General features: G+C 43.3%; 1 protein-coding gene across 1 annotated transcript in view; it reads right to left on the bottom strand.

Annotated features, from left to right (window-relative positions):
- Positions 1–21319, bottom strand: part of SKOR2 (SKI family transcriptional corepressor 2) — a 112813-nt gene that overhangs the window by 4264 nt on the left and 87230 nt on the right. The window contains exons 5-8 of the mRNA XM_087717065.1: positions 17150–17215; positions 16611–16709; positions 7338–7405; positions 776–841 (exon numbers count right to left, since the gene is read on the bottom strand). Coding sequence (XP_087573191.1) covers positions 779–841; positions 7338–7405; positions 16611–16709; positions 17150–17215 — 296 coding nt within the window. The 3' untranslated portion in view covers positions 776–778. The remainder of the gene's footprint in view (positions 1–775; positions 842–7337; positions 7406–16610; positions 16710–17149; positions 17216–21319) is intronic.

Raw genomic sequence — 21319 nt, forward strand, 5'->3', positions numbered from 1 at the left:
AACAAATGTTGCAGTATGGCAATGAAAGACCAGTACTTTAGCATTCAGGCCAAAAGTACTTAAGAAGGTAAAATCAAAGTTTATTAATCTGAGACTTTTCATCACTCATCCAAGTTACCTTCATCGGTCAAAATAAAATAAAAATTAGGCAGAGAGTCAAAAATAAAAAATAAAAAAATAGTTAGGCAGAGAGTCATTGGAATGCACTAACTCTTGCCACACCAACCTCAGGGACCGAGCCGAGGTGGCGCAGTGGTTAAATGCAGCACTGCAGGCTACTTCAGCTGACTGCAGTTCTGCAGTTCGGCTGTTCAAATCTCACCGGCTCAGGGTTGACTCAGCCTTCCATCCTTCCGAGGTGGGTAAAATGAGGACCCGGATTGTTGTTGGGGGCAATATGCTGACTCTGTAAACCGCTTAGAGAGGGCTGAAAGCCCTAGGAAGCGGTATATAAGTCTAACTGCTATTGCTATTGCTATTCTCCCCGAGATATATTTCAGTTTTACAGCCACAATTGAGCCCCAAAGATGCCACAAGTATGAACATTGATCATAAGTCACTTTTTTCAGTGATGTTGTAACTTAAGTCACTAAATGAACTGTTGTAAGTCGAGGATTACCTGTGCTTATGCTTCTTGACATTTTGAGTATAAGTTTTATTATGGTGTAGCAGGATTGCGAAATTCACACCCTCAGAGAGGGGCACATAGCAAAAATTTAATAGTCCCACTGGCAAAAAATATTTGGGGCCCGTCCCCTATTCGTGTGAGCTTTACCTTTTAGCTTTTGCTGAGATGTGTGCCAAGTTTTTCTTTCCTAATCAAGCTTGCTGCATAGGGAATCTGAAAGAAAACAGAGAAATGCCTCACTCAACAGCAATGGGTTAGTGAAGAAAGAAAGAAGAGATATCAAAGAAGGCACCTCAAGACCCCCAAATCTAAAATCCCTGTAGGAAGGCAATCGTATCCATTATGCAGGCCACAAGAGGGATGTAGATAAGAATAATGTGCACATATTTCATTTGAAATGTGTAAACGTATAATTGAAGGGATGCTCCTGTAGAAAATGATCCTGTATTAAAGTAAAAACTGCAGGGGACAAAACGCCGTTGAATGCCTGGGTTGCTATATGGTACTACAGGGTGGGCAGCTTTACGCCCTGTGGACTTTAACACTGAGAATTCCTGAACCAGTCATGTTGAGTACCATGGTGTCTCAGGGATTCTGGGAGTTAAAGTCCACTGGACGTAAAGGGGCCGTAAATACTCACCCCTGTAGTATAATATAATACTTCAATCTAGTTTTAATTTTTAGATGATTTTGGAGAGTATCAAGAACCTTTTCACACCAACGTGTTTTGTCTCCCCACGCCTCACAAATCAGGTTAAAGATGACTTATGCTTCTCTTCTCTTCTGCCAATCTCAAAGTTCAGATAACACACTATACCAGTTTCTCCACCTCAGCGAGTTTGAGGAGAGTGGACTTAAGCTCCCAGAATTCCCCAGCCGGCCGCTGAAGTTCATATCTGAGAGTTGAAGTCCACGTCATAAAAACTACAAATACTATCTCACTCCACACTTCTTCTTCTTCCTCTTGTGCAGTGGTGGGTTCCTACCAGTTCAGATCAGTTCAGCTGAACCGATACTAGCTTGATGGCCTGGGTTGCTGGAACCGGCAGTGACCCAGGCCTGCCACGCCCCTGAACCAGTTCTCCATTTTTTGCTTCTGCACATGTGTCAAGTTACAAGACCCTTGCACCCCTAACCCTTTAGAATAAAAACCCCAGGGGTGTTCAAACTTGACAGCTTTAAGACTTGTGGACTTCAACTCCCAGAATTCCTCCTCTCGCTCTTCATCTTGATGATGTGCGGACGGGCGGCGGGAGGAAGCTGGAACTGGTTCTAAATGGCATGGTAGATTTGTGGAACCTCTTCTATAGAAGAGGTTAGAACTGGCAGGAACCCACCCCTGCATATCCGTCATTAGATGTTGGCGATCATATTTGGCGATCCTTTTTTTATCAACAACCGCACACACAAGAAGTGCTGTTGAGTTTTGTCCAAACCCGTCCCTTAGATTCTGAAGCCACAATGTTCTTCTTCTGCCTGGACCTCATTTGCCTTCAATCTTTCCCTGGAGAATTAAGTGAAGGATGCCATGTTTTTCTGGATGACGCCTCACATGTCTGAGATATTCTAACTTTTGCTTTTTAATGGTTTTGATGATTTCCCTTGGCTTTCCCAGGCGGTTTATCACCTCCTCATTTCTAATTTTGTCAACCCATTTTATATGTAACCCAGTTTATAGGTAACCCGCTCCACACACACCACAGCAGTTAAATCTAGGCTGCAAGGCTCTGTATAGCCACTAGATGGCAGCAACGCGTCTGAGTTACAGCAATAGCAGTTAGACTTATATACCGCTTCATAGGGCTTTCAGCCCTCTCTAAGCGGTTTACAGAGTCAGCATTATTGCCCCCACAATCTGGGTCCTCATTTTACCCACCTCGGAAGGATGGAAGGCTGAGTCAACCCTGAGCCGGTGAGATTTGAACCGCTGAACTGCAGATAGCAGTCAGCTGAAGTGGCCTGCAGTGCTGCACTCTACCCACTGTGCCACCTTGGCTCTTGCCAATTATTGTTGCCCTCTCCTGTAATGTTTGGATTTCGGAGTCCCAATTGTGACACTTTCCGCTAGATCCGAGAGGAAATAAATTGCAATCACTCTTTCAGCTTTTTACCACCAATTGACTTTGTCCCCACAATCTGCCCAACTAGTTTAATGAAGGGGTTAATGTGCTGGGAGAACCCTGATAGGACCAGCTGGCTCAATCAATTAATTCTCCGGATGATGTTGCACTCAGCCCCAAACAGGATCAGTCATGCACGGGGGTTAAGTTGACTTAACCGGTGGGAATGTTACAGAGATGGCCAGGTTCTGTGCCTAGCTCTCTTCATTGAAAAAGCAAATATATATGCACAATGACTACAAAGGGTCATTGCACAAAGCATCGCTTCAACACGGCAACCCTTTGTTGGGAGGATAAAAACACGACAAGCCCCATCTGTGCTAGCTTGAACTCCTAGGGACACTGCAGCCTACGCAGGCAGGAATAACACATCATGCTCTCAGTGGAGATGGGGAAAGGATCAGGTACAGCAGTGAGCAAGAAGACTTTCTTTTGACCCGCTTTCTCACAACCTGTGCTCACTTCATTCTTTGCAGCCCCAGTGTCAGCCTCTGCTTTGCTGTTGCTTCGGCTGCCATGAAACGGGGAGGGAGGGCATGGTATTTGGGAGGGGTTACTCATTGTGCTGGAGGAAGGTTCTGGAGTTCACCGGCTGATCGGACTATGCATGCGTGGGAGATTCCCGCCAGGACTAACGGCACCGACATTCCATCTTCGTGATGCCTTTTGAAGTTATCTCGCACCTGACACTTGGGAGAATTATGATTGGACTGTAACTGTGATGCCAAGGGGAGGGGAATGGGCTATTCTATATATCAATCGCTTTCGCGCCTAAATATTCAGACTTCGCTTCGCTATGCCTTTAATCATTTATAATTAGTAAAAGTACACTTGATTTCCACGCATGGAGTCTCGTGGTCTTTCTTTCCTAATTATCTAAATGGAGAGGTGCTGACACCCAGCTCATAGATGCTGGCTCTCTGTTGCCAAGGGGAGAGCAGTCAAGGAGTATGGCCCTGTGACCAGTGGTGGGATTCAAATGATTTAACAACCGGTTCTCCAGGAGTGGTGCGAACTGGATGAATCCTACCAGTCCTGTGACCCATTCCCATTGATCTACAGAAGGTCAGTGTTTTGGGATATCAATGAGAGCCAGTTTGGTCTAGTAATTAGTGCACCAAGCTAGAAACTAGAAGACTGGGAGTTCTAGTCCCATCTTGGCAGGAAAACAGGCTGGGTGACTTTGGGCCAATCACCAGGAGACCATGAGTTCTAGTCCCGCCTTAGGCATGAAAGTTGGCAAGGTGACTTTGGGCCAATGACTGGGAGACTGTGAGTTCTAGTCCCGCCTTAGGCATAAACATCAACTGGGTGACTTTGGTCCACTCACCAGCAGATGGTGAGTTGTAGTCCTGCCTTAGGCATGAAAGTTGACAAGATGACTTTGGGCCAATCACCAGGAGACTGTGAGTTCTAGTCCCGCCTTAGGCATGAAAGTTGGAAAGGTGACGCTGGGCCAATTACCAGGAAACTGTGAGTTCTAGTCCGGCCTTAGGCATGAAAGTTGGAAAGGTGACTTTGGGCCAATCACCAGGAGACTGTGAGTTCTAGTCCGGCCTTAGGCATGAAAGTTGGAAAGGTGACTTTGGGCCAATTACCAGGAGACTGTGAATTCTAGGCCTTAGGCATGAAAGTTGGAAAGGTGATGCTGGGCCAATTACCAGGAGACCGTGAGTTCTAGTCCCACCTTAGGCATGAAAGTTGGAAAGGTGACTTTGGGCCAATCACCAGGAGACTGTGAGCTCTAGTCCTGCCTTAGGAATAAACATCAACTGGGTGACTTTGGGCCAGTCACTCTCTCAGCCCAACCCACCTAACAGGGGTGTTGTTGCTGTGGGGAAAACAGAAGGAGGAAAAAGTAGCATGCATGTTTGCTGCCTTGAGTTGTTTATAAAATAATAAAGGCGGGATAAAAATCAAACCACGGAGGTCAATCCACCAGACAACGACGACAAGGTTCTTTAGAAACCCACCAAGGGAGAAAAACTGAAAAGGACCCCTCCTGATTGAGGTGTATTGCAATTGCAGGTACTAATGGCTTTCCCCGCTGAGCTCCTGGGAAGTGCAATAACAAAAGAAAGCAGCAGAGGGCGCTGGGAGACTGGGTTGCCTTAAAAAGCCTATTCTAGCTTGAAACCTTCCCATCACCTTGGCAAGAAAAGGGACGTGTGGGTGTGCAATCCAGCTCCTCTTAAAGGCAATTATGTCTCGTTAGGTTTTTGTGGGCACTCACAGAACTTCACAGAAGCTGGAAGAAAGTGGGTGGGGCAGGAGGCATCTCCCATAATTGGCCAAACAGATCTACCGCTTATATGTCTGATGCAGTGGTGGGATTCAGTCGGTTCGCACCTATTTGGGAGAACCGGTTGTTAACTTTCTAAGCAGTTTCGGAGAACCGGTTGTTGGAAGAAATCTTATTTTGTTTTTTCCCCCCACTTTACAAAGCTAATCCTGTAAGGAAGGCAGGAAGGAAACATTCTGGTGTTGTTTCTAGCCTCATCTCTATTACAGAAACTGCCCCTCCATTAACCCTTATTACATTGTAACAGCTAAGGCAAAGCAGCGCCCATCGGTGTGAGTGACGTTGAGTTGGCCACACCCACACGGTCACATGACCACCGAGTCCCGCCTACGCAGCTGGTCATTAGGGCAGAGAACCGGTTGTTAAATTATTTGAATCCCACCACTGGTTTGATGACTAAGGGAAAGCCCAGCTGCTTTTTGGGATCTTTTGACAGTAAGTTGGCCAAACCATCAGTTGAAACTCTTGGGAGTAACATTTATTTATCTTGGATTTTTTTTTGTATCCTACCGTGATTAATTTTATAGGTAACTCACGGTGGAGAACATGCCTAAGACTCTTTCCTTCTCCTATTTTGTCCACAACAACAACCCTGTGAGGGAGAAGGACTGGCCCAAAGTCGCCCAGCCAGTTGTATTGTATTGTATTTGTATTTTATTATTTGTATGCCGCCCTTCTCCGGGAGGACTCAGGGCGGCGAACAATTCAAGGGGGAAAAAGGGGAACATAAAAAGACAAAATACAAATAATAAAAGTAAACAACAGTCGCACAACCATACATGTCGAGAGGGGAAGGAACTCATCACCCCCAGGCCTGCCGACAAAGCCAGGTTTTGACGGCTTTTCGGAAGGCTTGGAGAGAAGTGAGGGTCCGAATCCCTGCGGGGAGTTCATTCCAGAGGGCCGGAGCTGCCACCGAGAAGGCCCTCCCCCGGGTAATAGCCAGGTGGCATTGGCTGGTAGATGGCACCCGGAGGAGGCCAGCCCTGTGAGATCTAATGGGTCTGTGGGAGGTAATTGGCAGCAGGCGGTCTCTCAAGTTTTCATGACTAAGGTTGGACTACAACTCACAGTCTCCTGGTGATTGGCCCAAAGTCACTCAGGTGCTTTTCATGGGACTAGAACTCACAGTCTCCGGGTTTTTAGCCTGCTGCTTTAATCGCTAGTCCAATCTAGTTCTGCCTTGATTCACGAAAGGAAGAGTGATGGAATGTTTTACCAAGATTTGGGGGCAGTTTCTGCACACACACACAAAAATATCAATCTCCATAGGAATGAAATGGACTCGCTTTGTGACTGCCAGGTTCGCTTTACAACGGCCTCGTTTCCTTAATGACCACCACAAAAAAAAAGGGTCATACAATTGGATCGGTTAAGTGAGTCACCATGACATACGATGGAAATTGTGGACCGCATGAAGGTCATACGTTGAGGGATAAATATTGTGGTTACAGCACCAGGTTAGAAATTGGGAGACAGTGAGTTCTAGTCCCACTTTATGCATGAAGCCAGCTGGATGACCTTAGCTCAGGGATGCTAACCATTTTTGTCGTCAGGGGCCAAAACCACAAGCGCACACAGCAGCGCATGTGCCCACCCACCCCAATAATGTAATGCACATGTTCCCCTGTGTGTGCCCCGCCCCCATGCATGTGTGCCCCCCACCCATGTGTTTCCCCCCTGTGTATGTGCGCACCCCCTGTGCATTTGCGTCCCCCCCAGCATCCCATTTTGGGCGTGGAATGCCTCCTGCACGAACCTGGAAGCCAAAATGGAGCACAGGGTGCTGCGCGAGGCCCCACAATGCAATGCGCGTATCCCCCTGCATGTCCCCTGCCCCCGTGCATACACGCATGCATCCCCTGCATGCACCCTGCCGCCTGCACATGTATGGCAGAGACCCAAATACCACCTGGCCAGTGAGAGGTGCGCGCGCATGTACGGTGGGACTGGGCTGGTGCGACGGCTGGTGTGCTCGCAGAGAGGGCTCTGCGTGCCACAGGTTAGCCATCACAGCCTTAGGCCAATCCTCCTTTTTCAGCCCTAAAAGGCAGGCAATGGCAAACTACTTCTGACAAGGCGGCCAAGGAAAAATTGCAGGCAGTTGCCAAGAGTCAAGACTGTCTCAAAGGCAGAAAATAATGACAGAAGTTCTAATGCTCTGCATGAAAAGACCATCCGAATTTCCTTTGTTCCAACCAGGGCAAACACACTCATAGACATCTGTGCTAAGCTATCAGACGAGTACATTTTTAATCCAAAGCCCCTCAGCAGAGGAGAATCTTACAATTTGTAATTGTTGAACCATTTCTTCTCTGTAGGCCAATTCCCGCTTCATCTGATCTTGAAAGTTATCTGTGCAAAAAGAAAAAAGGACAAAAAAAGAGGGAAAAAGTACATGAATAATTTTCTTGTTAGACACTGCCAATTCAATCCCCCCCCTCTCTCCCCAAATATCCGCAGTTTGTTACTCTCTGGGAATTTTGTACTGAAATAAGAGCCGAGGTGGCGTAGTGGTTAGGGTGCAGTACTGCAGGCCACTTCAGCTGACTGTTATCTGCAGTTCAGCGGTTCTAATCTCACCGGCTCAAGGTTGACTCAGCCTTCCATCCTTCCGAGGTGGGTGAAATGAGGACACAGACTGTGGGGGCAATATGCTGACTCTGTAAACCGCTTAGAGAGGGCTGAAAGCCCTATGAAGCGGTATATAAGTCTAACTGCTATTGCTATTTCTAAAAAAAAAATGGTTACTGAAAAAAGAGCAGATCTGGTGTTAGATCATAGGAAGTCTGTTATCTTAAATGAAATGAAATATTGAAGCAATTATCCTCAGTCTGTATACAGGTGGTCCTCAGTTAATGACGGGTAATTGGGAGTGGAATTCCTATCACTAAGCAATATGGCCATAAAGCGTGATGTCACATGACTGCATTACTTAGCAGTGGCAATCTAAGCTCTCCCCATTGCCGTCATTAAGCGAGAATCATAGTTTCTTAAACAAAGGCCCTCCTTGCAACTTTCTGCCAGCTTTTAACAAGCAAAGTCACTGGGGAAGCCGGCAGGAAGTTGGAAGTCCCAGCTACTAAATTTAAAAATCAATGGAAAGAAAGGTTTAAACCAAAATCTGAAAATGTAAATATTACACACAAACACACACACACACACAGACACACACAGACACAGACACACCCACCCACACACCCACAGTAGGGTAAAGTAGGCAAAATATATTGAAAATGTATTTGGCAGTACCTGTACTATAAAGAGAAAGTTAAAGAACATGACGTACCAGTTTAAAGAAAAACTCCCTGTGTTAAAAAGAATGTTTATAAAAGAAAAAAAATATATTATTCTATAAGGATAGGTTGGAGGCAGGGATCTAGACATAAAGCTGAAGAAGCGTTAAGAAGTCAAAGAAAAAGATGTATTAGAACGTTTTCATTTAGAGACTTGGAGCTATATATAAAGAAATATATTTTACATCAAACAACAATAATCAGGCCAACATCAGGAGCATCATGAGGTAAATCTCGGAGCCCACAGAGGACGTAGAAGAAAAAGGCGGGAAAAAAGGGAACCTCCCCCTCCACACCCATAGCAACCAATCACAGTGTAGATTGCCTCACGCAGGAGCCAGCCCTCTCCAGTCAATCAACTATAACTGTGTCAGTGGTGGGATACGACTGGTACACTCTGGTACGGATGTACCGGTGCCTGCTGGGAGCACCAGGTACCGTTCCGGTACGGTGCTCCGGAGGGCACACCCACCTGCCCATCCTTACCGGTATTTGAGCCGATCGGGGATTCTGTGCACGTGCATGGAGCGTATGGCGCCTGCGCGACGCTCCGCCAAGCAGCTGGAGCATCGGGGCAATAAGTACGCATGTGAGCGCTACGTGCGTGCTGCACACATGCATGTGGTGGACACCCAGCCCCGTTGCACCATACCAGTTGCACCAGGATCCGGAACCCACCACTGAACTGTGTGTTCTGGATCATTGTACAACTCCACAGCTCCAACGGTGGAACTGTACAATTTTCAAATTTAGATTTAAAAATCTTAACAATTTACAATGGTTACAGCATCCCAGGGTTTTGGGATTGTCATTTGCAACCTTCCTAGGGAGCTTCTGACAAGCCAAGTCAATAGGGAGAAACCAGATTCGCTTAACGGCTGTATGATTCACTTAACAACTGCAGTGATTCACTTAACAACCCTGGCGGGGAAAAAAGAGTTGTAAAATGAGGCCCACCCCATGTAATAACCTCCGTGCTTAGCAAAGGAAGTTCTTTTTTTATATATACAGTGTAAATGTATTGTTCTACCATAGAGAATAAAATACAGAACAGTAAAACAAACAAACAAAATGAAGCAAAATAAAAAAAACCATACATTCATCCCTAACAATGACAACAAATAGTGTGCAAAAAAGGAGGAAAAAGTGGTAAATTTAACATCTAACATGTAGGATCCACCCTGGCTGAGTGCTGAAAGAAGAGAAAAAGCAATTAATTCTCTTCCTCTTTTGTGCGTGTGTGTGTGTGTGTGTCTGTGTGTGTGTGTGTGTCTGTGTGTCTCTGTGTGTGTATAAATCAGTGGTGCGTTGCGAATCGTACTGGTTGGAACAGGGCCGGCGGAGTCCTCATGGACGCGTGCAGCATGCGCGCATGCATCCTAGCACCTCTGCGATGCTCCAGCTGCTCTGCGGAGCATCGCGCAGGCGCTGTACGCACCAAGCACCTGTGCGGAAGCGCAGAAGCCTTTAAACACCGGTAAGGAGCTCGGGCGGGCAGGTGGGCGCTCCGGATCACCGTCCCGGAACGGTATCCAGTGCACCGGTCTGGCTCCGGTACGCCCGTACCAGGGAGTACCGCCTGCAACCCACCACTGGTATAAATACATATATATGTGTACACACACATATAAAAGAAAAAAGAAGAAAAAGCGATCAACAAATTGAGCAAAGAAAGTTCTGATTGAATTGTGGTTGTAACTCAAGGAATATTCTGGTCTTAAGAAGTGTGTGTGGTAATACAAGAAGAAGCAGGACCAAGGATGGATGAGTTCAGCGTGAATGTGGACTGAATATGAAAGTGAATTCCTGGGATGAAATCAACAGGCTGATGTATTTTGGTTATATAGAGTAAGGGTCTCCAACCTTGGCAACTTTAAGACTTGTGGACTACAACTCCCAGAGTTCCTCAGCCAGCTTTGCTGGCTGAGGAACTCTGGGTGTTGAAGTCCACAAGTCTTAAAGTTGCCAAGGTTGGAGACCCCTGATATAGAGAGAATGAGGATTGAATTGAAGATTAAAGGACCAAAAGCAATGCATGAAGTGATAGATCAGAGCGTCCAACTCTTAAAACCTTGTGGACTTCAACTCCCAGAATTCTCCAGCCAGCCATGTTGACTAAGGAATTCTGGGAGTTGAAGTTCACACGTCTTCAAGTTGCCAAGGCTGGACACCACTATGGTAGATGGATCTAGAACTAGGATGGTTTGCAAGAATAGAAAACTATGGAGACATGCAATGAAATCCTCTCGTCTGGCGGGTGAAAAAAAAGTTTTATTTTCTTTTTCATATCTTAGCTTTCTTTGACTTTCTCTTCTTTTCTGCACGCTGCATCCCATTCCATTCCCTAGAAGGAGACCGTATGACGGGCATGTATGTGTACACAACCCTCTCTATAAAGTTCTGATGCACTGTGGTCAAAGTGGTTAATATGCATTACTCGTCCTAACCTTTTGTGGGAAGTTATCATCCAGCCCTCTCCCAGAAAAATGAAATATCCTAGGAAATATTGAAAAGGCAGAATATTTCTCTGGATGTGAAAAGAAACATGTTTTAAAAGACAGAACAGTTGCCGATAGCTTTCTGCCCATCCCCAGCTAATGGGTCATTAAGATGGCCGGGCTAGCCCACTTTACATAATAAAGACTTCTCCACTGCAGCTGTAGGGGGATGGGATATTACTCAACTCTCCACATGGCATCTGAGAACTCATCTATACCTGGATTCAAAACACAGCCCAGAGAGTAACCCCCTGCATGGCCCCATGGGAGTCTGACAACCAGTCAGAATACATTTCTTACACAGGAACAGGAAACAGAGAGGTGGGACTAAACAGGGTATAAAAAGCCTAGCAAGCCCCTCCTTCAGCCCTTCTCTTCTTCTCCACCAACATTGAAGCATGTGATCACCTTTTCTGTACAGGGCTCAAGCCATGTGGCCCCGTCCAACAATAAACCATCTTTCCAAGCAGCCTCCATGTCTCCAGTGTCTTCTTCCCCACTTGGAGCTGAACCCAAAAGGACATTTCTTTCAACACTTTACAACAACCTTGTGTATCTTGCCTTTAAAAAAAAAAATGTCTCTTTGGGTTGACCTGTGTGGTGCACTGTCTCTTTAAGGCTCTTGACTCAGCAAATGGGAGCCTATAAATTAGTGCCTTGGCTTTTTTTCAGATGATCCATTGTCCTCTGCTTTCTTTGCGTCCTTGGGTTTCTGATAATAAATGTTTCCTCCCTCGACAACAATGAAAAAGCTTTGGGTGTGTGTGTGTGTTTTGTATCTGCTTAGCTCTTCCAGATTAACCAGTGGGAGATCTTGGTTGGATTTCTCTTACCTGGGGAGAGATTGAGTACCTTGACTTTTACGACAGTGTAGTGGGGAATAAAAGTTTCTGTTGTGCTTCACTTAAGTTAGGGGCAGAGGTGGATTCCTACCAGTTCGCACCAGTTCGGTAGAACCGGTTCGTCAAATCTACTGAACTGGTTAGAAGAGGTTCCACCAGAAAGCAGGCCACACCTACAGAAAAGGTTCCAAAAATTTTTGAAACCCACCACTGACAGACAGACAGACAGACAGACAGACACACACACACACACACACACACATACACACACACAAACACACTCACACAGGAAGAGAAAGAGAAAGAAAGGAGGAAAGAAATAAAGAAAAAAAGAAAAAAGAAAGAAAAAGTGAGAGAGAGATGAAAGAAAAAAGGAAAAAGGGACAGAGAGACAAAAGGAAGGAAAGAGAGAGAAAGAGAGAAAGAGAGAGAGAGAGAACACATGGCTGGCAAGCCACTCCCACCAGGTCACATGGCCGGCAAGCCACTCCCACAAAGGAGGCCACACCCACAGAGTAGGTTCGAAATTTTTTTGAAACCCACCACTGACACACACACACACACACACACACACACACAGACAGACAGAGAGACAGACAGACTTACACAGGAAGAAAAAGAAAAAGAAAGGAAGAAAGAAATAAAGAAAAAAAGAAAAAAGAAAGAAAAAGTGAGAGAGAGATGAAAGGAAGGAAAGAGAGAGAGAGAGAGAGAACACATGGCTGGCAAGCCACTCCCACCAGGTCACATGGCCGGCAAGCCACTCCCACAAATGAGGCCACACCCACAGAGTAGGTTCGAAACGTTTTTGAAACCCACCACTGGCTAGGGGGAAGATGCTTCTAATCAACAACAAAACAAGAATATGGAAAAGAAACTCTTCCCAAAAGAGGTTGAGACTCTGGAAAGAGCGCAGAGAAGAGCAACCAAGATGATTAGGGGACTGGAGGCTAAAACATATGAAGAACAGTGTGGCAGGAATTGAATATGTCTAGTTGAATGAAAAGAAGAATAGGGGTGACATAATAGCAGTCTTCCAATAGCTAAGAGGCTGCCCCAAAGAAGAGGGAGTCAAGCTATTCTCCAAAGCACCTGAGAGTAGGACAAGAAGCAATGGATGGAAACTATTCAAGGAGAGAAGCAACCTGGAATTAAGGAGAAATTTCCTGACGGTGAGAACAATTAATCAGTGGAATAGCTTGCCTTCAGAAGTTGTGGTCCTCACTGTAGGTTTTAAGAAGAGATTGGACAACCATTTGTCTGAAATGGTATAGGACCTCCTGTTTTAGCAGGGGGTTGGACTAGAAGCAGTGATGGGATTCAGCTGGTTCGCACCTATTTAGGAGAACCAGTTATTAACTTTCTAAGCAGATCGGAGAACCAGTTGTTGGAAGAAATCTTATTTTGTTTTTTTCCCACTTTACTGGGCTAATCGTGTAAGGGAGGCAGGAAGGAAACATTCTGGTGGTGTTTCTAGCCTAATCTTTATTGCCCTGCTTACAGAAACTGCCTCTCTGGTTAACCCTCATTACATTGTAATAGCTAAGACGAAGCACCCATCGATGTGAGTGACATTGAGTTGGCCACACCCACCCAGTCACATGGATTAATGATCATAGCTATGATCTATATGAGCTATCACTTTATTGTTTGTGTGTACATTAAGAGCTTGTGCGCCAGAGACAAATTGTGTCTCCAATTATTCTTGGCCAATAAAGAATTCTATTCTATTCTATTCTATTCTATTCTATTCTATTCTATTCTATTCTATTCTATTCTATTCTACTCTACTCTACTCTACTCTACTCTACTCTATGCTATTCTATGCCAAGCCATGCCATGCCATGCCATTCTTATTGATTTGCACCATCCACTAGGCTTCATTTGATCAAGTAAAGTGTTTATACCATAGTAATCCACCCAGTCACATGACCACTGAGCCATGCCTACCCACCTGGTCATTAGGGCAGAGAACCGGTTGTTAAATTATTTGAATCCCACCACTGACTAGAACAGTGTTTCTCAACCTTGGCAACTTGAAGATGTCCGGACTTCAACTCCCAGAATTCCCCAGCCAGCGAATGCTGGCTGGGGAATTCTGGGAGTTGAAATCCGGACATCTTCAAGTTGCCAAGGTTGAGAAACACTGGACTAGAAGACCTCTAAGGTCCCTTCCACCTCTGTTATTCTTGGCTGGAGGTTCCAGTGATCTCAAACAGGATGTTTTAATACTCTGGACAACTATGTTTTCCTAAGGGATTATGGTTTGTCACACAGTCAGCTAGATGTTTAGACTGGATTTGGCATTTTTATCTACCTATGGAGTCCTTCCCAAGGATCTGGGACAGGGAGATATGTATCTTTGATGGAATTAAAGGTATTGTTGGAGGTTCCAAGTAAAATTGCCTTTTTAAATTGACCAATGATGATTTTTCTCAATGCCAATGTTGTTCAAGTGGTGGTCCGGGTATTTTGGGATGGCACCCGGGGCACCTATCGCCATAGATACTACCTTTGCTTTCTTTTGCCACATTTGTTCTACTTCTATTTTCAGATCTTTGTATTTTGATTTTCTCCAGTTCACACTCAACTCTCATATTACCCCCATTATTATAGGGAGAGTGTGTTTGAGTAAATCCCTTTTTGAAATAAATACACACATTTTTAAAATTCAATTCATTCAGAATAGAGCTGGAAGGGACCTTGGATGTCTTCTAGTCCAACCCCTTGCTCAAGCAGGAGACCCTATATGATTTCAGACAAGTGGCTATTCAGTCTCATCTCTTTTTTCCCCCCCACATAATATTTTTATTTCCATTTCATTCTATACAATCACATGTTTACTGTGCATAACCGGAGCATGTAACATTGAGTAATAAACACAGCCTTCACTTATATAGAAAATGCCCCCTACAATACAAACCCAATATACCACCTTGGCCCACCATACACCCTCTTTCAACCCCCTCCAACTTTCATTCTTCCTTCTTACATACCCCTCTACTACCTACTTCCCCTCCCCCTCTATCACTCCCTCTCTTCATCCATTCCCTCCCTTCCTTCTCCTCCTCCTCTCTCTCACCCTCTCCACCCTCCTTCTTCTTTCGCTCAACTCCTCCCTTCGGTTTACTTCTATTACCTTCCAATATATTCAGCTTGTTCTATTTTAACACTAACATTAAAAAGCCACAGTATACAAGTGCAATCATGTACTTTAGAATTTAACATATTATATTTCCCCCCTCCACCCTCCCCCTAGAACCCCACCTCCCTTCCCTCCACCCGACTTCCCAGAGCCCATACACGGTATAACTTTTTAACAATCACAGTCTAAAATGTCTCTACATTGAGCTCAGCTTCTTACTATTCAGTCTCATCTTAAAAACCTCCTGTGATGAAGCACCTACAATTTCTGAAGACAAGGTGTTCCACTGATTAATTATTCTCATTGTTAGGAAGTTTCTCCGTACTTCCAGGCTGTTTCTCTCCTTGATTAGTTTCCATCCATTGTTTCTTGGTTTGCCCTTTGGTACTTTAGAAAACAAATTGACCCCTTCTTTTTCGTGGCAACCCCTCAAATACTGGAATACTGCTATCATGTCACCCCTAGTCCTTCTTTTCTTTGGACTAGCCAAACCCAATTCCTGCAACTGTTCTTCCTATATTTTAGCCTCCAGGCCTTTAATCCTTTCCGTTGCTCTTCTTTGCACTTTTTCCAAAGTCTCAATAAAGCAGACGTAAAGTGAGATTTGGACATTAAGTGTGAAACCTACTGGGTCAGGCTGGACAGCCTCTTAGAGCCCCTTTACTTCTATATTAAAGCCACATAGGCAGAGCTGCAGCTTGCAAAAGAACAGGAAGCCAGTGCCTAACCACAAGATGTCCCTATGTCAAAAACTACGTCAAAAGTCCAAGCTTCAATTAAAGTTCGTTAATGACACGTACTCCATAAACAAAAGGAGAAGTCAGACCCCATCTCCTTATAAGGTTTTCTCCTCAAGGTAACCACTAAGAAATGTGTTAAGTATTTCCGTGCTGCAATGCTTTTGAGAATGTATAAGAATGCGTGCTTCGGTAATGAAGGTTGTTCAGAACTTGCAATGCTAAGCCATGGGCTAGCTTTCTGAACCTGGCTGCCAAATAAACTTTTCCTGTATCTTGAGAAGTCTAAAGACTGTCATTTTCTATAACATCAGCATCTTTTTTGTAATGTGGTGACCAAAACTGAATGTAGTAGTCCAGGTGTGGCCTTACTAAGTTTTTATAAAGCAGTACTAGTGTTTCACGCGATTTCACACAATTTGTGCCAATGCTTCTAGGAATGGGACCTGCAGTGCTCAAAATAGTTAATTTAGATCTATGTAAAATGATATAATAGCAATAGCAATAGCAGTTAGACTTATATACCACTTCATAGGGCTTTCAGCCCTCTCTAAGCGGTTTACAGAGTCAGCACATCGCCCCCACAGTCTGGGTCCTCATTTCACCCACCTCGGAAGGATGGAAGGCTGAGTCAACCTTGAGCCGGTGAGATTAGAACCGCTGAACTGCAGATAACAGTCAGCTGAAGTGGCCTGCAGTACTGCACCCTAACCACTGCGCCACCTCGGCTCTTATATAAGACCTATGTCTTATCACCCCTTTATTGGTCTCATTGACTGGGGCTTTGGGGTCTTGCAGTTCAGTGCATTATCTCAAGTTAAGACTGCTAGATCAGCAGTTCAGCGGTTCAAATCTCACCGGCTCAGGGTTGACTCAGCCTTCCATCCTTCCGAGGTGGGTAAAATGAGGACCCAGATTGTTGGGGGCAATATGCTGACTCTCTGTAAACCGCTTAGAGAGGGCTGAAAGCCCTATGAAGCGGTATATAAGTCTACTGCTATTGCTATTGCTATTAAGCGAATTTAAAAAGACAAAACCTTACTGAAAACTGGGAATGAGGTGGTTCCTTTGAGCACTTGGAATTCCTGTTCAAGCCTCCTGCGCCAATCGATCTGTTCGAACAACACCTTCTGAAGCTCTTCTAGACCAAAGAGGAAAAAGAAAAAGAGGTGGGGAAAGTATTTTGTCAGCACACCAACTCTTAAGACCTAACGCCCCAGAATTACAAATGGTAAAATATTTTTGGCAGCTTAAGGGTGGCTTGCAAGCATGCCTTGAGCAGCTTCGGATAGATTTTATGCAGAAATCCATGAATACAAATCAATGCAATATATTATTTTTAAAGTATTATAGCCCAGTGTCGTGTATTGATTGATACATATGCATTAATCTCAATTATAGCCACACAAAAGGTCCATATATTATTCATATGTTGCTTGTCAAGCTTAAAATATGGTTGGGAGTAAAAAACATATATTACCCTTAATTGTCTTGATATCCCGCTAAAACAAAAAGTCAGCCTCGCTAAGAGATTTGCATCTATTTATCTTTATAAAAAAATCCCCCCTCTTTTTTTTTTACCTTTCCCCATGTTTTCCATGTCCTTTTTCAGAGAGTGGGGTACGCTGGATTCCTGGATGGGGTCACCTGAATGAAAAGAGAATTATTACTATAAAGGAAATATTGAGTTTGTAATTTGTGCTTCTATAATTGTTCGGTTTGGCACAGCAACCATACAGGACGGACGCAGATTTTAATGGAGCGTTAGAACTGCAGAAAAAAACAATTGCAACCAGCCTGCCTTCCATTGAGGATCTGTACATGGCACGAACCAGAAAAAGGGCTGAGAAAATATCTACAGACCCCTCATATCCTGGACATAAATTGTTTCAACTTCTCCCCTCAGGATGCTATTGTAGGGCATTCTATGCCATAACAACTAGACCCAAAGATAATTCCCCCCCCATGCCATCGTTCTGTTGAACACCTATGGTAATCCCCATAGCACTGTCTTAGGCCTAAAGATATTTACCCATGTAGTATTGTAGGAAGTTATCACCCAGCCCTCTCCCAGAAAAATGAAATATCCTAGGAAATATTGAAAAGGCAGAATATTTCTCTGGATGTGAAAAGAAAGAAACATGCTTTAAAAGACAGAATAGCTGCCTGTAGCTTCCTGCCCATCCCCACTTTGTCAATGGGCCATTAAGAAGGCCAAGCTAGTCCACTTTACATAATAAAGACTTCTCCACTTCAGATACAGGGGGATGGGATTAAAGCATGATAATATTGGCCCCAACTGACCACATGGCATCTGAGAACTCAAGCAAACCTGGATTCAAAACGCAGCCTAGAGAGTAGCCCCCTGCATGGTCCCATGGGAGTCTGACAACCAATCAGAATACATTTCTTACATAGGAACAGGAAACAGAGAGGTGGGACTGAACAGGTTATAAAAAGCCTAGCAAGCCCCTCCCTCAGCCCTTCTCTTCTTCTCCACCAACACTGAAGCATGTGATCACCTTTTCTGTTCAGGGCTCAAGCCATGTGGTCCTGTCCACCAATAAACCATCTTTCCAAGCAGCCTCCATGTCTCCAGTGTCTTTTTCCCCACTTGGAGCTGAACCCAAAAGGACATTTCTTTCATCAGGAGGCTCTATTGCTATTATCCTTCTCATCTTCTCATCTTTCCTGCTACCTTCTCCTACTGGTATCTTATGATTTATCACTTGTTGTACCTTATGATTAATGATCATAGCTATGATCTATATGAGCTATCACTTTATTGTTTGTGTGTACATTAAGAGCTTGTGTGCCAGAGACAAATTGTGTCTCCAATTACTCTTGGCCAATAAAGAATTCTATTCTATTCTATTCTATTCTATTCTATTCTATTCTATTCTATTCTACTCTACTCTACTCTACTCTACTCTACTCTACTCTATGCTATTCTATGCCAAGCCATGCCATGCCATGCCATGCCATGCCATGCCATGCCATTCTTATTGATTTGCACCATCCACTAGGCTTCATTTGATCAAGTAAAGTGTTTATACCATAGTAATCTCCTTGGAAAGAGTGTAAAACAATTAAGACAGTGGCTAAATTTTGATCATATAATTCTGATGATCGACTTAAATTTTCTGACATTTTTCTCCCAATATATCATATTGCATTCTTGCAAAATAGCAAAACATGCTGAGAAACGTTTCGGTTTACGCCAATTCTGTAGGACTCCAGAGGGCAACATGCCAATCATGCATTTTTTTGCGGAATCCTCCTTAAGTGGCAAAGATATCTACAGGGGGATTTCAAAATGACCACGATGGCAGCCAGGAAAGGCAAATGATTTATTTTGGTTTCCAAAGAGAAACCAAAATATTCTTAGATGAAATCTCAGGGGAAAAAAATCAACAAGAAAAATAACAGTTTAATGAAAACTATTCTTGTAGCAGCAAAAATAAACTTTGCTCAACATCAGAAGAAAGATTCTATTAATACCGTATCTGACTGGGAGCCTAAACTTAAAGATCAGACAACAATGCAAAAACTAACAGTATAACTGCACAATAAATTTTTTAACTTAAAATGTAGACAAGAATAATTACTCACCATACAATAATATCACACAGCAGGGCAAATACAATCCCAAGCCTAATCTAATAGTTGAGGCTTCAATGTTTAAAATAGGGCAAATTATTAGTTGTGCAAATTATGTTAGAAACCAAATAATTCCTTTTCTTTTTTTCCTTTGTAGCTATTTTGGATATTTTAATGTTTGCTAAATATAATTTGTTTAGCTATTCTCCCCATTTTATTAAGAGATTATAGATAGCTTGAGATAGATAGATAGATAGATAGATAGATAGATAGATAGATAGATAGATAGATAAATAGATAGACACAGACAGACAGACAGACAGATTGACAGACAGACAGACAGACAGATCAGGCAGATTATCTATCTATCTATCTATCTATCTATCTATCTATCTATCTATCTATCTATCTATCTATCTATCTATCTATCTATCATCTATCTAACTATCATATCTATCTATCTATCTATCTATCTATCTATCTATCTATCTATCTATCTATCTATCTATCTATCTATCTATCTATCTATCTATCTATCTATCTATGTCTACCTCTATTATCTATCATCTTTCTCCTATCATCCAGCCATCCGTCCAGCCATCTGTCTTTCTGTCTATTATGCAATAGAGACTTCTTTCTAAACAATCAGCTCAAGACTGAAACCTGGTTTGATATAATCTACAGCAGTTTCTTCTTTCTAATATTATAATATTGTACCCTATTGGGTATACGACAGATAGTCCTTAATTTATGACCAGAATTGCAACCCGAATTTCTGTTGCTAAGAAAAATGGTTGTAAAGTGAGATTCAGCCAATTTAACATCTTTTTGCCATGGTTCTTAAGCAAATCCCTGCAGTTATTAAGTGAATAATGTGGTCGTTAAGCGTATCTGGCTATTGACTTTGCTTATGGGATGTTGGCTGGGAAGGTCAGAAATTGCAATCATTTACCCTGGTTTGCTGTAACCATTGTAAATACTTGCCAGTTGCCAAGCAGCCAAATTTTGAGGGATGCTGGGATAGTCATAAGGATGAGGACTGGTTCTAAGCCCTCTTTTCAGTGCTGTTGTAACTTTGAATTATCACTGAATGAATGGTTGTAAGTCAAGGACCTCTGGTAAATGTAAGCAGACTGTTTAATACCATACTATGTCAAGTTTCCTAAAAATGCCCTAAGTGATTCATGAGTCTCGAGCCAAGTTTCAAAGCAAAACTAATCATTTATTAGGAGCACCATTAGGCAAGGCCTTTTTGCAGTCAGATCTGAGCTTTGTTTAAATTATAGCTGAACTTTACCCCTCTTCCTTCCCTCCACTCAGTCTGTGTCATAAATCACATTCCCCAATGAGGTGCACCCCTGCCAAGCCTGCTGCAGTAATCTGAGATCCGACTTTATCCGAAAGTATGCGTGGAATGTGCTCCTCCCCCTTTCCTCACCAAGGCAACTTTAGGAGTTGACAACCATATGCTACTATTCATGATAGAGGTTTTTTTTAATTAATTATATTAGTGGATTAATCCATTAGAGTCTGAATAACTGAGGAAAGCCAATGTTGGTTACTGTTGTTGTGAATCATATTTTGGCTCATTACGAGAAGCTATCTCTAATGTGTTACTATTATAAAGAAAAGGAAATGATCAACAATTACTCTGGATTGTTCTTTTTTCTTTAAGAAGGCATGCCTGTTTTGTTTATTAAATTCTAAAATTATCTTACACTTCCATCACTTCATGGTACGAAATGGCATTCCTCTTGAAGTTTGGTAATATATATATTTAAATATAATCGATGGAGTAATTAAAAAGGAGATGCTTAATCAACTGGAAGTTTTTAATGGGTTGGCAGCTGATATTTCAATGAATACGAAAGATATGAAATTTCCTTCCTGTCTCCCAGAGCCTCAATTAACATCTTCGTTCTTTCAGGTGGAAAAGATTCACAAGGGGTTAGAAGAGCCACACGCCAAAGGATAACGGTGGAGAAAAATACGACTATCTAATTTTTGAAGCAGCAAGGAACTGTCGATCACACCAAACAATAATTGGTCTGAGGTAACTTCTCCAAAAAATTTTTCCCTTTGGTTGAATGTAAAGTTACTTCAAGGGATGTGGTGGCTCAGTGGCTAAGATGCTGAGCTTGTCGATCAGAA

Source organism: Thamnophis sirtalis, unplaced genomic scaffold, assembly GCF_051295495.1.
Source record: "Thamnophis sirtalis isolate CommonGarterSnake01/CBP01778 unplaced genomic scaffold, rThaSir2_p1.2 scaffold_5, whole genome shotgun sequence".
Taxonomy (NCBI): domain Eukaryota; kingdom Metazoa; phylum Chordata; class Lepidosauria; order Squamata; family Natricidae; genus Thamnophis; species Thamnophis sirtalis.